The sequence below is a fragment of the Sorghum bicolor genome, chromosome 8 (assembly GCF_000003195.3).
Source record: "Sorghum bicolor cultivar BTx623 chromosome 8, Sorghum_bicolor_NCBIv3, whole genome shotgun sequence".
Classification (NCBI taxonomy): Eukaryota; Viridiplantae; Streptophyta; class Magnoliopsida; order Poales; family Poaceae; genus Sorghum; species Sorghum bicolor.
The window spans coordinates 10,519,316-10,535,012 of record NC_012877.2 but is presented as its reverse complement, the minus strand read 5'-3'; the positions used below and the strand labels follow the sequence as shown (position 1 = coordinate 10,535,012).

General features: G+C 39.7%; 1 protein-coding gene across 1 annotated transcript; it reads left to right on the top strand.

Moving 5' to 3' along the window:
* LOC8058127 (serine carboxypeptidase 1) lies at positions 10,294–14,275 on the top strand. The gene is made up of 13 exons (XM_021446573.1): positions 10,294–10,608; positions 11,160–11,236; positions 11,327–11,449; positions 11,554–11,656; positions 11,735–11,772; positions 11,879–11,980; positions 12,171–12,251; positions 12,323–12,571; positions 13,079–13,144; positions 13,245–13,366; positions 13,470–13,583; positions 13,830–13,875; positions 14,042–14,275. Exons 1-13 carry the CDS (start codon positions 10,305–10,307, stop codon positions 14,123–14,125), a joined length of 1,509 nt encoding a protein of 502 aa, XP_021302248.1. The 5' UTR covers positions 10,294–10,304; the 3' UTR covers positions 14,126–14,275.

Sequence of the window (15,697 nt, the reverse complement as noted above, 5' to 3'; positions counted from 1 at the left end):
TTCAAAACATTTTCCAAATAGAATTTTGAGCACAAATTATTTCTAACCAAAAACAATCAAGCAAAACATAAAATATGCTCCAGCATGAATGCAGCATCAAGGTTACTAAACCTATGATAAATTTTATTTTCCTCAAAATTATTTATTCACTAAATTAAATGCTCACAAAAATACTTAATTAAATCAAATTAATTCCTATTAATTGAAATCAAATTTTTGGGTGTTACATACAACAAGCTAAGCCATATGGCTTAAAGCTGTAAAAAGCTAGGCCTCTTTTGAACTGAGGTGGGTTGCGGCTTGATTTCTAGAAAGGGCGGGGGCTTTTGCACAAAACTACTTGGGATGACCGGAGGCTGATCGGTTGACCAATTTGCACTGATGTGGCACTTGCATGGCACACACGTGGTGGTCACATCGGCTGCTAAGTCTGCCGTGTTGACTCAAGTTGACTACATGTTGACCACGGTCCACGGTGGATCAGTGCTGTCCATCGTTGACCGGGCGGTAGGGTTGGGTGCAGGGGTTGGCTCGCTAGGGCAGCACTATCTATGGTGGTACACCATGCGTACTGGTGGACAGAACATCAGGGTGGGGCTACGGGGCATGGCAAGCTAGGGTGAGGACACCGGGAGGTAGCACTCAGCCTTGCAGACTCGATGCAAGGGTTCACAGTGGTGGTGGTGGTTGGCCGAAGATGGTGCTATACACGACCGAGTGGCTTGACCATGATGGACAACTATAGCGAGCTCACGTTCATAGTAGAGAGGAAGAGGGATGGAGAGGTCAATACTTGTGGCTTTCTCTCCATGTCGTGAAGTTTGGGGACCAGCTTTCGATGATGGCGGTGCACCATCGATGGAGATGTGCAGCGGTGAGATCTTGGTGAGGCGGTAGCAATGACGATGCATGTGGGCTATGGCAGGGAGTGGCGACTACGGCTCCTCTAGGTCAAAGGCATGGCATGGTGCAAAGTGGAAAGGCTTTATAGGCAGCAGGAGCCCTCAAGGTGCATGCTCGGGCTCAAGGAACAACGGCTATGGCACCCACCCGATGCGGAATGTTTGGGGATGATGCGGAATCCCGCTGCTACGTGGGACCGACCAATCAGTACCTCAAGGCAAGCTAACTTGCAGGGTCCACTAAGCAGAGGCACAATGTGTGGGTCAGCTAGGTTGGCTCGGCTGCCACTGTTGCTGCTGCGTAGGGCTAAGGCCAAAAACAGACGGGGCGCGTGGGGGCTCGGGGAGCAGGCCCGTTGGGCCAGATGCACACGAGTGGGCTGGGTGAACGGCAGCGGCTACTGGGGTAGGACGAAAGCTTGTGCAGGGCCAAAACGATAAAGAGAGAAAGGGGAAAAGAAAAAGGTTTTTTTTCATAAAACATGATTTCAAGTCACTTTTCCAAAAACAAATTTCAAACCAAAATTGATTTAGTAGTCTGAGATTAACATTGGAATATATTTTTAGACTATTTTTGAAAACTAAAAAATATTTTATTTTAAACAAATTTTTAAATTGTTTTTTCAACTTATATTTGAATTGGTTTTCAAATGGAACTTTTGAAGTTTTATTTACAAAAACCAAAAAGGGCCTAAACATAGCTTGCTCTAATTTTTGAAATTCATTTTTCACACAACTAAAACCAAGCAAAGGCACAATAACAATCAAACAAGCACACTCATATTAGTTCTATAAGAAAATTTTAAAGCCACATTTTTCTCATTTACATTGACAACACTTAATTAAATCTTGGAATATTTTAGGAAAAAAAATTAAATCCTTTATTTTATTTTGTGTTTCCGAATAACATTCTAAAATAGAAATTTTGGGGTGGTATACTATGCACTTAAGATATGTGATCTAGCGAGCACAATGAGGTATACGATGATTCCCGGCGTAATAAGTGGTGGGGACGATATTGGAAGTTGGAGGTCACCACCGAGGATGCCCTAAATGCTAAGGTGGACCGAAGGAAAGGAGAGAAATGAGCTGGCTTGGACACAAGAACCAAAAAACTCTATGAAAGAGACATGTGGACCATATATTAACTATGAATGTAATTCTGGAACAGTATCATGTTATAGTATACCAAGTTTGACAAATTAGAGATAAAAAACACAAATAATATCAAATAAACACCATTAGATTAATTATGAAATGTATTTTCAAAAAAATTTGATTTGGAGCCATAAGTGTGAATATTATTTACTAAAAACTTAGTCAAACATGAAGCACTTAAACTGATACGTATACCTATGGGTGGGCCGAGAGAAGGTTGCAAGGAACTGTATTGCAAGTTGGTGGGGACGGTGTTAAAAGTTTGGAATGATATTCAACACTCATGCATGCTTTCGTAAATTTTGGACTTCCTATGCATCTCCCAAAATTTCTTTGTTTTCTCCACCTACATTACACGGTAGTGATTCTTCAAGAACGCGTAGTCTCCACCTACATAAATTGACAGCCCTATTTCCCTAGCGATCTTCGTCGTCTTGTCATAGTCTTGCCTTCGTACTCCGTGCATCCGTTGTCAATCATCACACATCGTTTTCTACATAAATTGAAAATTGTTTTCTTTGTCAAGTGCCACTTGATCTGGCACTCGGCAAAGGATTTTTTATTTTTTATATATTTCTTTGCCAAGTGACACCTGCACCGGCACTCGACAAAGCTTTTTTTTCGAAAAACAACAATTTCTTTAAAAAATCTTTTAGATAATTTGTTACAATTTTCTTTAAAAAAGTAAAAATAGCCCTTACCTAGTGTCCTACTTGGACACTCGACACAAAAACTCTTTGCCGAGTGCCCCCTTAAGCCTCCGCCGGCAAAGGCAGATTAAGCCGACAGAACAACAGGATCTTTACCCTTGGTATGAACACTACTACAGAATGAGGCATTGGTCGATGCCCAAAATGGCCAAAAACCTCGGCCTTTTTGCGGCCCGGGGTTAAAGACCCCTTTAACACCGGTTCGTAACACGAACCGGTGCTAAAGGTCCTGCCCAACGGCTACTGACAGGTGCTATCGGGGCAGGGACCCTTTAGCAGCGGTTCGTGTTACAAACCGGTGCTAAAGGGTCCCCTTTAGCACCGGCCAGCACCACGGGCCGAGGCAAAGCCTTTAGCACCGGTTTGTAACACAAACCGGTGCTAAAGGGTGACCCTTTGGCACTGGTTTTTGCCCTGAACCGGTGCTAAAGCTCCGGTTTATAGGCCCGCCGCCTCCTCCCCTCTGCCCATTTGAAACCGAGAGCACCATTGTTGTTCTTGGAGCTTCTTCTTGCTTGTTCTTCATTTCCGACGCCCATCGTTGATCTTCTTCGATTCCGTCATCGTTTCTTCGTGCTTGGAGGTGACTAACTTCAGCATTTCTTGTCTTTTTCATGTTGTTTTTGACTTGTGATGTTCTCATCATTTTTAGCTTAAATCCACTTTGTTATTTTGAATCATTCACATGAATTAGTATCCATATATATATATATATATATCATATTTCATGGTTGACCTAGTATTAATGTAGTTTGCAAGAATGAATTATGATCTTAGAAAGTAGGATAGTTCAAATTAATTGGTTTATTAATATCACTTGATTTATTTTTATTACTACATAATGTCCATTGTATAATTTAGAAGATTTGTTGAAGTAACTAGACAAATAAAGGATATTACTAGGTTCTTCTTTAATCATACATGTTTACTAGTAAATGTGAAATTTATAATTGTTTAAAAGTTGAGTATGGATAGTAGATGACAACCATGACCGGGTCTTCGGTCTCTCAACGGGTTCAAAAGCGATACCGGCCGGAACTCCCTCTCATTACTTGTGGCAAGTGTGGGCAGAAGATTGTGCTGGAGTACAAAGTGTCAAAAGAGGAAGTAAACAAGGGTCGTATATTCTACAAGTGTCCGGATCGTAATGTGAGTTATTTCCAGACATTTGCTTATATATTGTGCATATTTTTTTAAATGATATTAATTAAACTTTTAATTATCTCTTTTAATTTCAGTGGGACGGTACCGGCGGATGTACAGGTTGGTACTGGGAGGAAGAATACATTGAACACATTAAGAAATCTTTTGCACAGGTGGTTGAGGCTGAAGGTGGTGAGGCAGTGAGCCGGCGAAAGGAGTTCAATGATGTTGATCAAGCGAATGATCTATCTATTATAGTTGGGATCGGACGCGAACTAATTATGTTGCTTAAGTGCATTTTAGTTTTGGTTTTTTAGTGCTAGTTGCGTTTGTATTTGTTATAGCCAAGCTTTCCTGAATTAATCAACTATGTATCTTAGGCATGTTGTGCAATAAGATGAGAAACTATATGTGTGTATGGTTTTCATAATATATATATGTTATATTTAATGCAGATGGTAACACGTAATTGGATGAATAATGCCGATCGGCGCTCCGAAGAGTCCATTAATGGCGTGCACTATTTCTTAAGTGTGGCCGAGACAAATAAGAGGGACGGTTTCATGTGCTGTCCATGTGCCGTGTGCAAGAATTTGACGGAATATTCTAACTCAAGAACTCTTCATTCGCACTTATTAAAGTCTGGTTTCATACCAAACTATATTTGTTGGACCAAACATGGAGAAAGCGGGATTATAATGGATAAAGGTGAAGAAGAAGAAGAAGAATTGGACCATGCCAATAATATTGCTCAGTACGGTGGCTCTTTACCTTTGGTATGAATGAAGAGAATGATAGTATCGTATGTTGAGTTAATGATTGAATTGTGCATCTTTAATGCTTAGTTGGTTTGTCATTATGATTATGCTTGATTTGGATCTTTGTAATAAGTGTCATGATCTTGTGGGTTTTCTCCATAACTTCATTTAGTTATTAGGGCTAAGGTATAAGGATTAATGAAATAATTATATGGGTTTTGGTTTTCTCTTGTTATCTTATTCCTTTCTTTATCGGTTTGTGTCTCTGTTCTTGGAGGACCAAAAATCATGAGAAAATTCTGGATAATAGCAAGCTTCGAGATCTTTCTCTGACCGCATGAATCACCCTCATAGGTGTTATAGTTTGGGAGTTACGAAAATCACAAGATGATATGACTGTGCTGTTAGAAACCTGGACCAGTTTCAGTTGTGCATTATTTTAGATAAATTGAATTGCAGAAGTTGGAAAAGTGTTCTATAGCAAAGTTGTAGCCAAATTGGTAAGCTTTTTAAAGGTATAAGCTACAACTCTATTGGATTAACACAACAGGAGCTATACCTGATCTACTGCACTTGTGTTTTTTATATTGCGAGGAAATTTTAGGATACTTGTTTCTTCTCTTGCACATAAGTTCTTTGGGATATCAGATTGAGTCAATGCTAGTTAACTTGTTTGTAAAAAGGTGCAAGCTATCCTTTGGTGCCCTAGTTTACTCTTCTTAAGGGGGGTAGCCATGTTAAAGAAGATGCAAGATGGAGGTCTTATACAATCTAGAGCTGACATGAAAGTATCGATTAACACCGTGGTTGAGCAGGCATTACTAGGAGCAAGTACCATTATCCCCTGATTGTAACTTGTTGGATCGTCTACAAGGAGCTCATGTATTTACTAGGATTGATCTTCAGCTCGAGCTATCATTAGTTGGGAGTTCAATCTTCAACACACCCAAGATAAGTGGGTATTTGATGACATAGGAAGGATATGTTGTACATCTATAGCTAAATCTATGAAGACTTGGAGCATCTCAATGTCACACCAGGCATGACAAGTAAGTCTTGGTTGATGGAAATTGTCATCTAGGAGATGTGGTCTTTAATGGTGGACCAAGAAAGTAAGAAGGCTCCATTGGAAGGTGAACATATGAAGAAAGAGGTTCAATATTGTGGACTAAAAAATATGGACTAGTGATTCAAGTTACCTGAGAATTGTTTGGAGTACCTATCAAAATCTTGGAATAAGTTGAGCTTAGTTGAGCAAGTCACTTGGAGAAAGATTACTAGAGGGTGCAAAGTAAAGCGAAAATCTCTACAAGAGGATGGAATTACTCAAGGAAGTGAACAAGACACAAAGGCAGAATAACCTTATCTCTTTTATCACCGTCTTCCGAATCTCGAGGATGAGATTCATCTTAAGGGGGGTAGAATTATAATACCCTAAAATTTTCTCATTTTGAAATAGGTGTAAAATTACTTAATTATGTATTTTTGTGCTCATGAAAACATAGTAAAATAAATTTTTTCTTCATTGAATTAAAATTTATCATAAGTTTAGAAACACGTTGATGCATTCATGCTGCAACACTTTATTTTTGTGATGTGTGAATTTATGCAAAAGAGATTTGATTCAAATTCAATTTGAAAATGCATATGAAAATGGGTTGAAAAGAAATAACAAGGAAAATCTTCTCCTTCTGGGTTTTTGACCTACAAGGCCCATCTTTCCCCGCAGCCCACCCACGCGCCTCCCCTTCCTCTTCTTGGGCCGAAGCCCAACCTGCTGCTCCTTCCTTTCCCTCCCTTCTCTCCCTAGCGAGTTAGGCCCATGTGTCAGCGTCGTCCCCCTCCTCCCGCAACCGCTCCCTCCCCCTTCGCCGTGCACCTCCCGTTGATTCAAGCTGTCTCTGCCTCCACTTTTTGTTGTGGTGAGCATGCCTCTTCCCTCTCTCTCTCTCTCTCTCTCTCTCCCCGGCCTCCTCCGGTGCAAAACGGTGGCCTCTAGAGCCTCCCCTGTGAGCTCCGAGACCACTGGCCATGGCGTCGCCATGGACTACCATGTTGGCCACCCTCTGCGGCCACACAAAGGGCCTGAACGCGTTCGTCTTGCTCCCCTCTCTCTCCCGGTGCTCTCGGTTTGGAAAATCGTGCACCGTAGCACCCAAACGAGTCACGCCGGTGAGCTTCTCACTGCCGGCCATGCGCCCTGCCCTCCCTGTCCGACCGTCGGCGCCACCCTCTCTCCCCCCATCTCTAATCTCGACCGTTCATCGCCAGATCGACGACCGAGAATGGCCCATACCCCTTCGCAGATCATTTTACTAAAGAGTCCTTGAATTCTTCTAATTTAATGCCCACAGTCCTCAGCCAGGAGGATTTCCAAAATTTTCTTTATTTATTTAAATTCATTTAAACTTTTCAAAATTACAGAACTACAACTACACTATTTTCTTATAAAATTGTCGTTTTAGCTCCGATTGGATCCATTCCACCTGCGTTAGTTTCATAATTTCATAAGCTTCACGTTGGTAGCGTGTAGGTTTTATACTATTAGATATCCTTGAAAACTACAAGTCTGTAGATCGCTCTTGAGGTCTAGTTTAATGCATAACTTTCGCGTCGTGACTCCGTTTTCCATGAGTTTCGCGTTGACGTGATCGTAGCAGCGTTTAGATGATTTTGGTAAAAAATTTATTTACACTTATTTACTGCTGGTATACTGTTCTAACTTTAGGAATGTTTAGCTTGCATGTCTGTCTTTGGAATGTGAGTTGATTGTGATGTGTTGATCGAGTCCAGACGGTGAGGAGTTCTACGGGAATCCAGAGTTCTTTGAAGAGCAGCAGGACCAGCAGGACTTTGTGAACCCAAGGCAAGTATAGCATGGGCTTACCTTGATGTCCTACTCACTATAACCATGTCATACTGCATGTGTCTAATTTTGTCAACTGTAAGGACATCCTAGTTGTTGATGACATAATACCTTAATACCTAAGGGTTTTATTGCATATGGGTATGGTGTATATGATCTATACTTCAGTCACGGAACCATGGATTAATTGATAAAATATGATTATGATAAATGGAACCTAGGGCTATGGTACAAATGACTGTTGGTCATGTTGTCCTAGACCCTCCATAAGGACTTACGTGTCAGCAAAAGCTAGGATTTACAGTGCAAGCAGGAGAGTCACATGGCTCTGACTTTGGCTCAGTAATAGGATCTTTTCTAACTTGTTAGAGGTTACCCAAAAGGGTGCAAGAGGGGCTTGCCACTTTGGGTGTAGGGCTGCCCCTGTTTTTATGAGTATAGCCACGATGGAATTGTTTCATAGAAATGGGGGTTTTCTATATCTGCCTGCTGAGGAAACCACGCGGCCCTAACTGGTTAGAATAGGCCTATGGAAGGCTTCATAGTGTACCCTGCCCGCTCATCTTGGAATTGTTTGGGGGTCGATGGACCACAAGCATATGGGCAACACGACCCATGGTAAAAGGGCATCATCTCTGCAGAGTGTATAACTGTTACAACAGCCGTGCTCACGGTCATGAGCTGCCCAGAAAACTCACAGAATAATTGGTTACTTAAAATGTTGTTGTACCTGATGATTCTTGATTATGTTATAATGTGACTTAATGATTCGCTATGGTTCTGACAACTGATCATATGGGTTATTTGCGAGCTTAAGCATAACTTAATAATGATTAATGTTAAAATAATGACCTACTGAAATGCTAATGCAGTAAACCTAGTCTAGGCTTTTGAGCTTCATGAAACCTCATGCTATGCTTGTGGAGTATGAGATGTACTCACGTTTGTTTATATTTCTTTTTGGATAAAAATCTCGTATGGGTAATAGATGATGGTAGATATGACGACTACCCGGAGGATTTTTAGGCTTGTGCTTCACCAGTCAACCTTCCCTGAGTGAGGGCCGAGAGAGTTATCTTATTTATATTCCACTGTTGTACCAAATTATGTGTTATTATGAATTCGTCTGCTGTAAACACTGCAATGACAATATGTAATTTGTAGCTTATGTGTTTGATTGATCCTTGGGCACACATGAGTTTATGCGTTTAATTTCTTTCTTGAAATTGGGCGTGAATTTTCCCATAGATGTTATAGTGACCAATAGGATGCTAGCATGGGTTAAAGGCCATTTGGTACTATATTTTCCTAGTGACCACTAGACCATCTGGTGCTCTTAGACACTCCATCGAAGGGATTTCCATAAGTAATTTCCAATCCAAAATTCATCTGAGCACCAAATAATTTGGTGCTACCATGGACTGTCCATTCGAGTTATTTTTAGCATTTTGCACTTTTGCAAAACGTTTTGGTTCAGGCTTCAATATTGATGATTTTGGGCTTGTTGGAAAGCTTGTGAAGAGCTCTATATCTTAAACTGAGATCTTGATATCCTACCACTTTGAGAAAATCCAAAAGTATGAGACTGGTCAAACTAATTCGTCTCTTTACCTAGTTTTGTGTTATCTTTTATTCATTTTGGCTTGATGTCTTAGGTGATTTGCTTCAACTTCTAGCAACTTGTCATTTTGATCTTCCTTTGGGTTTGGGGAACTTTAACCTTTGTACACCTTCTAAAATCCATGAGTAAATCCTTTATACTAGCAAGCATTGTTACTTCAATTGAATATGTTGTCATACAATCATAAAAAATCACATTATTTATGCTATTCAAGGGTACTTGATCCATAAAAGTACCCATCTGTGTTACAAATAACTTTAGAAAAAAGTGAATCATACAGTGAAAGACCAAAATATAAGTATACTACACTCTATGCTTAGAAGCAACAATATAACTTCATTATTTACTATAAAGATTATATAAATTGTAAATAAGACTCTGGTATCCATATTAATTATGAGTGTATCTTTATTCACTAAAACTACAACATGACCAGTATATCATTAGTCATATAAAGTCGTAGTGATAAGTTTTGGATAGTTTTACCTGGTATTAATTTTTCACTAGTACGGATGGCATCATATATCAAACCTTGTTTTAAATGTTCTAGAATCAAATAGAAAAATATAAGAAAAAATGCATTAGAATACATCTATTTTAGTATGTATATTATTGGAATATGAAACAAATATAGATATCTATATTTATTTTTTAGTGAATACAGATTTGGATAGTCAAGTTTTATATTAGCCATCTCCACATCTGCGAAGAAGAGAATAACTGCCTTTAGTTCATACTTAGATAACGGCTTAGAATATAGGAAAGTAAGGTAAATCTATCATTGATTAATTGCTTGTTTTTGGTAGCATTAATGGTACTGGGTGCTTCATTTGTCTCAAGTCGCTAAGGGAATCACTTTATAGCTTCATCAAGTCAAACCATCGTAAGTTTGATTAAGTTTATAAATAGAAGTATTAAAATTTATGTGACCAGATAGGTATATTATAAACTATATTACATGATAAAATTGAATGGTAGCAACATATCATAAATAGCAGTAATTTTTATAAATATATTCAAACTTGTAACGGTTTGACTGTACCCTGATTTAATCAATATAGCCGCCCATGTAGTTGTAGCTCTATTTAAACACACTCCCGAGTCCCGGCCAAGCTGCAAATCCATCCGTCAAGAGCTCACATAACAATGGCCTGCTCTGCCTCTGCTCCGCCGGCATGTGCTGCAACAGCCCTTCTCCTGCTAGCCTCCATCGTTTGCTGCTGCCACTCGGCACCGTCAGGTGCACTGGTGACGCATCTCCCCGGGTTCGACGGCGCCAAGCTGCCGTCGAAGCACTACGCTGGGTACGTGACGGTGAATGAGACTGTTGGGAGCAGGCTGTTCTACTACCTGGTGGAGTCAGAGCGCGACCCAGCCTGGGACCCTGTCGTGCTCTGGCTCAATGGTGGTCCTGGCTGCTCCAGCATGGACGGCTTCGTCTACGAGCACGGTGCATCATCCTGTCCTCCAATCCAGTGTGCCATTATGTGACCTTTTTTTTGCCAATGATAGTATAGCCAATGTAGTTGAGCCTGATGTCAATGTAGAGGCACGCAAAGATGAGGGCCGCTGGAGAATTAAAATGATATTAGATCGACAAAACAACAAGGAACCCTAATCAATGAGTAGTGAGAGAGAAAACCCTGATTATCCGATCAAGAATAGACTCTGTAGGGTGACCGTTCCGCACATTTCGTGGCAAGAGGCTAGGTATGGTGGATCTGTTTTTGATGGCAAAGATTATCATGGGTGATCTTGGGTGGGTGGGTGTTTGGGGGGCATGCTAGAGGCCATCAGGGGGGGTGCGCTGTTGTGCAGAGGAGGATGTACAATTAGTAGAACAAGCATATCAAGGGCATTGGTGCAGCAAAAGACTTGGGTTTATGACCTTAGAACATGAAACTCAACTTATGATACCAAGTAAAGGAACTAACCAAACTGGAGACGCCTAATACACTCTAAGATCTTTCATCTCAATTAATGAGAGTTTTTTGGGTTCAGGACCTTTCAACTTTGAGGCAGGAAGGAAAGCTGGAAGCTTGCCAAAGCTTCATCTCAACCCTTATAGCTGGTCTAAGGTTGGACATTTCCATTGGTTCTAAGGATAAATTATCTGGTGTTCAAGCTCTGAACCGAGACAGATTAGTGATGTCTCCCGTGTATTGTAGGTGTCTAGTGTGATATACTTGGACTCCCCTGCTGGTGTTGGCTTGTCTTACTCCAAGAATGTTTCAGATTATAAAACCGGTGATCTTAAGACTGCTGTGGATTCGCATACTTTTCTTCTCAAGGTAAATATATATGTTCTTTTGTGTTGGCGCATTAGTAAATTTATCATTTATAATCTTTTTGTAGAACAAAGCTGATCAGTTCCCTTTTTGTTACTTTTAACCAGTGGTTCCAACTCTACCCTGAGTTCTTGACAAATCCATTTTATATAGCTGGAGAGTCATATGCTGGAGTTTATGTCCCTACCCTTTCACATGAAGTTGTCAAAGGTTTTGGCTTTGGGATAGTAATGATCCTTAGACTGCTAGTTGTTTTGATATTCTTGTCACTAACGAATGATTTTACAGGAATCCACAAAGGAGATAAGCCAACTATAAACTTTAAGGTTAGTAATTTTTATTATATTGTCACTGCCTTCATGGGAACGCAAACATGGTTACCAAGAAAATACATATAATAGTGATTAAAGTTTTGTTGTATTCTCATGTTAGGGCTACATGGTTGGCAATGGTGTATGCGACACCATCTTTGATGGTAACGCTCTTGTGCCATTTGCACACGGAATGGCTCTAATTTCAGAGAGTACATACAAGGTACATCAGTATAACTGTATCCCGGCTGATATCATCATCCTGAAATAATTTCTTTAGTTACATCATGAAGTTTTATTGGTGGTATTGAAACACTTCATGTCCTTTGAATACACAAATCTTCTAAAACTTTTGTGTCCATTGAGACATACATATGTTATTTTGATTTAACACAATTTCTATATAAATGTAGGAAGCCAACAATGCATGTCAAGGAAGTTACTGGAATTCTAGTAGTGCAAAATGCAACGAAGCACTGTCAAAAGTCGATACGGTAAACAGTGACACTATCTAGTAAAAGTAAATGAATACTATTCTTGTATTATATATTATGTTTTTGTGTAGGCACTTGGTGGATTAAATATTTATGACATTCTTGAGCCATGCTACCATGGCACAAACACCAAAGAAGGGATCCCACAAAGTAACAAACTGCCTCCAAGTTTCAAAGATCTTGGTGTAACTAGTAAGCCCCTTCCAGTAAGAAATAGAATGCATGGACGGGCCTGGCCTTTGAGAGCTCCTGTAAGAGATGGGCGTGTTCCATCATGGCAGGAGCTAGCTGCATCAGTTCCCGATGAAGTTCCTTGTACGGTGAGCACAAGCACACTAACCATACCTACTACTGTAACTCTATTATCTGTCATATACATTAATGTTCTGCTACAAAGGTTGCTCTTTATCTGTTTTTGTACTCTCTCATTTTCTTTAGAGATGTCATTGGTTACTTCCATACTCTTTACTTACAAATTTGACCACTAGTTTCTGGAGTATCATAGTATTGAAAGATACAAATAAAACAATTCGTGAAGGCAAATCTAGATATTCTTAGTCAATGTGTAAAACATCCCACTATAGATCGCCATATATGTATGTGAGCTAGCGTCGTAATACACTAATACTAATATGTGCAATTCAACACACTTGTTTAGTTCATTTATCTTTATGTTCTTTGATTATACTATGTAAATAAGGCAGGCACATCTTCCAGCTTTATCTTCTATGAAATATAGAGGTGTATTTTTTCCTCCCAAGCAAAGCATGATTCATTTTATCCCATTTTCTTATGTACCCTCACTGTCTAGTTTTCTTAATTGTCAGAGTGATGAAGTTGCAACGGCATGGCTAAACAATGAAAGCGTCAGATCTGCAATTCATGCTGAACAAGTATGATAGTTATACACTAAATAACCACCTTGTACTTATTGATGGACCTATTCTAAAGCTTTCCACCTTCTAACCATAGTTTATCATGCACATATATTAGGTCAGTTCAATTGGACCCTGGCAATTATGCACAGATAAAATATATTTTGATCATGATGCTGGGAGTATGATCATTTATCACAAGAACCTTACAAGCCAGGGTTACCGTGCTTTGATTTACAGGTACTTCAAGAACCTTTAAAATTATAATATGATTTTGGCTCTTACATTCTTAGGCTCACAAAAGCTGCTATTATCATGTTATATTTCTTTTGCGTTTGTTCAGCGGTGACCATGATATGTGTGTACCTTACACTGGAACTGAAGCATGGACTGCATCATTAGGCTACGGCATTGTTGATTCATGGCGACAATGGATTGTCAATGACCAAGTTGCTGGGTATTTGAACAAATATTCACTCTTTTCTTCTAAGATATTCAAATCATTTTATCCTAGAGGTTGAATTATTCTTGGGTTTGAATTCAAAATAACCAACAAAAGCCAACATTTCTTTCAGAAAAGGAAATCTTCAGTTAAATGATTTATTCATTTTCCATTGTTTCAATCAAATGTTTGTATGTTTTCAAGGAAAGAAATTAAGGACATGTTGCTTGCTCACATATATTTGCTTGTTATACTACTCAGGTACATGCAAGGATATGAAAACGGCCTCACTTTTGCCACTATTAAGGTGTGGTACAGTTTCAAATTAAACTTTTGTCTATTAATCCATGGATTCGCAAACATGATATACTAGCCTGCCAAATCAAAAACAAATTGCATCTAATGACACATTTTTGAAATACAAGAAAATTAAGTTGCCTTTTTTGTATCTGTCCTGTTTGTTCGTCTCGCAGGGTGCTGGGCACACAGTTCCTGAGTATAAACCACAGGAATCATTGGCTTTCTACAGCCGTTGGCTTAACGATACTAAGCTGTGAAACTCATGAAGGAGCTCCTGACGATGGGATACCTATTTCTGTGCATGGTCATGTAGTACTGAATCAAACAGAGCACAATGAGGAGAAAATTAGATAAAGCATACAGCAATAACGCAGCCAAAGGATCAAAGTTACCTAGCGCCAACTATTGATTTGTGCAAATATTATATCAAAGTACCTTACATGCATTATTCTTGAGTTCATTGTGACCACACATTTGTGAATATTTTCCTTGATATTTTTTTGAATCATAGTATAAACATAGAGGCTCATCTACAAGAGCATACACACTCTACTTCTATGACCACCTTCGAGCCTAATCTGTAACCTAGACATGCCTCTAGCCAGACTTAGTAGGATGCAACTGTCTCTGTTTGGTAGGTTGTATGGAGTTTTAATTTTGTCTGGGATGTTCTGGTGCAAACAAAAAGAGGAGGGGGAGGGGCTGAGGTTGGACCGCAAGGAACAAAAATCCTTGTTGTGTAGATATGAGGCTGATTTTGAAGGCAAGGCATAAGATGGCAGAGTTAGAGCATGCCATTGATTGTAGCACCCGGTTTTCAGAACAAAACCAGATACACACCATATGTGAGCCCAGAAAGTCAAATCTCACATATAGCCACAAATAAGGGGTAATATCAATAGTCAATGCCTATATATAACGAACTTAGTATAAAAGATATAACCTTAGATAGCAAACAGCGGAAAGACTCTTCGTTCTTCAGGCGAAAGCTCCAAATCTACAGGGACAACTGACTGGTTGAGCACAAGCCTAAACTCTTCTCCAAACTAGCAATCTGGTACCCATCCAAGATTTTTATCCAAATAAAATATAAAGACAAGCGTAAGTACATCTCGTACTCAACAAGAATAACATTGGGTTCATGAGTGTCACAGAACCGACCAAATTATAAGAGTTCAAGTGCAGAAACGATCGTCAAGCAATCAAGTTTCTAGACTTGAGCCCATATAATCCCGGTAGTCAATCGAAATCACGAAGGACTTCAAACCAACTCGCAACAAACCAAGATCGTAATAGTTCAACATAAACACAACGATTGTTACATAGTCATTCATTGCCGTCGAAGCGGCACCACATCGGAGTATTAGGTTATTACAACACATGTTTGAAGTAGCGGAAGCAAAATAATTACACACACTTGTTCAAAGTTCCGTTCACAAGTTTGTTACTGCCAGAGTCTAGGTCATCCTTCCAAAAGCATCATAGACGAGAAGATTAGAGAACCGTGCCCAACGGTTAGTCCTCATCCCCAGCGGGATGGAGACAGGTCTTGCAGAAACCGTCATAGAAGATATCATCTGCAACAGGTGGGAATAAACCCTGAGTACGAGGATGTACTCAGCTAGACTTACCCGTCTAGGAAAACATAAAAGACACCAAGGATCATGCAAGGCTGAAATTTTAAGTGGAGCTGGTTGACTTATTTTTGCCAAAAGCTTAACTTACAACTAAATCATTTTAAGAGCATCAAATTTATTTATCATCAGCCTACCACTAGATTAGCACCTGTACTACAACACATCATTTGATTATTACAAACAATAGTAACC

Bases quoted from the DNA above. Each gene is read 5' to 3' on its own strand.
- LOC8058127 (XM_021446573.1), top strand. From the start codon at position 10,305: ATGGCCTGCTCTGCCTCTGCTCCGCCGGCATGTGCTGCAACAGCCCTT. The intron at 11,773-11,878 runs GTTAGTAATTTT...TTCTCATGTTAG, and splicing joins AGCCAACTATAAACTTTAAG to GGCTACATGGTTGGCAATGG. The intron at 11,981-12,170 runs GTACATCAGTAT...ATATAAATGTAG, and splicing joins TTTCAGAGAGTACATACAAG to GAAGCCAACAATGCATGTCA.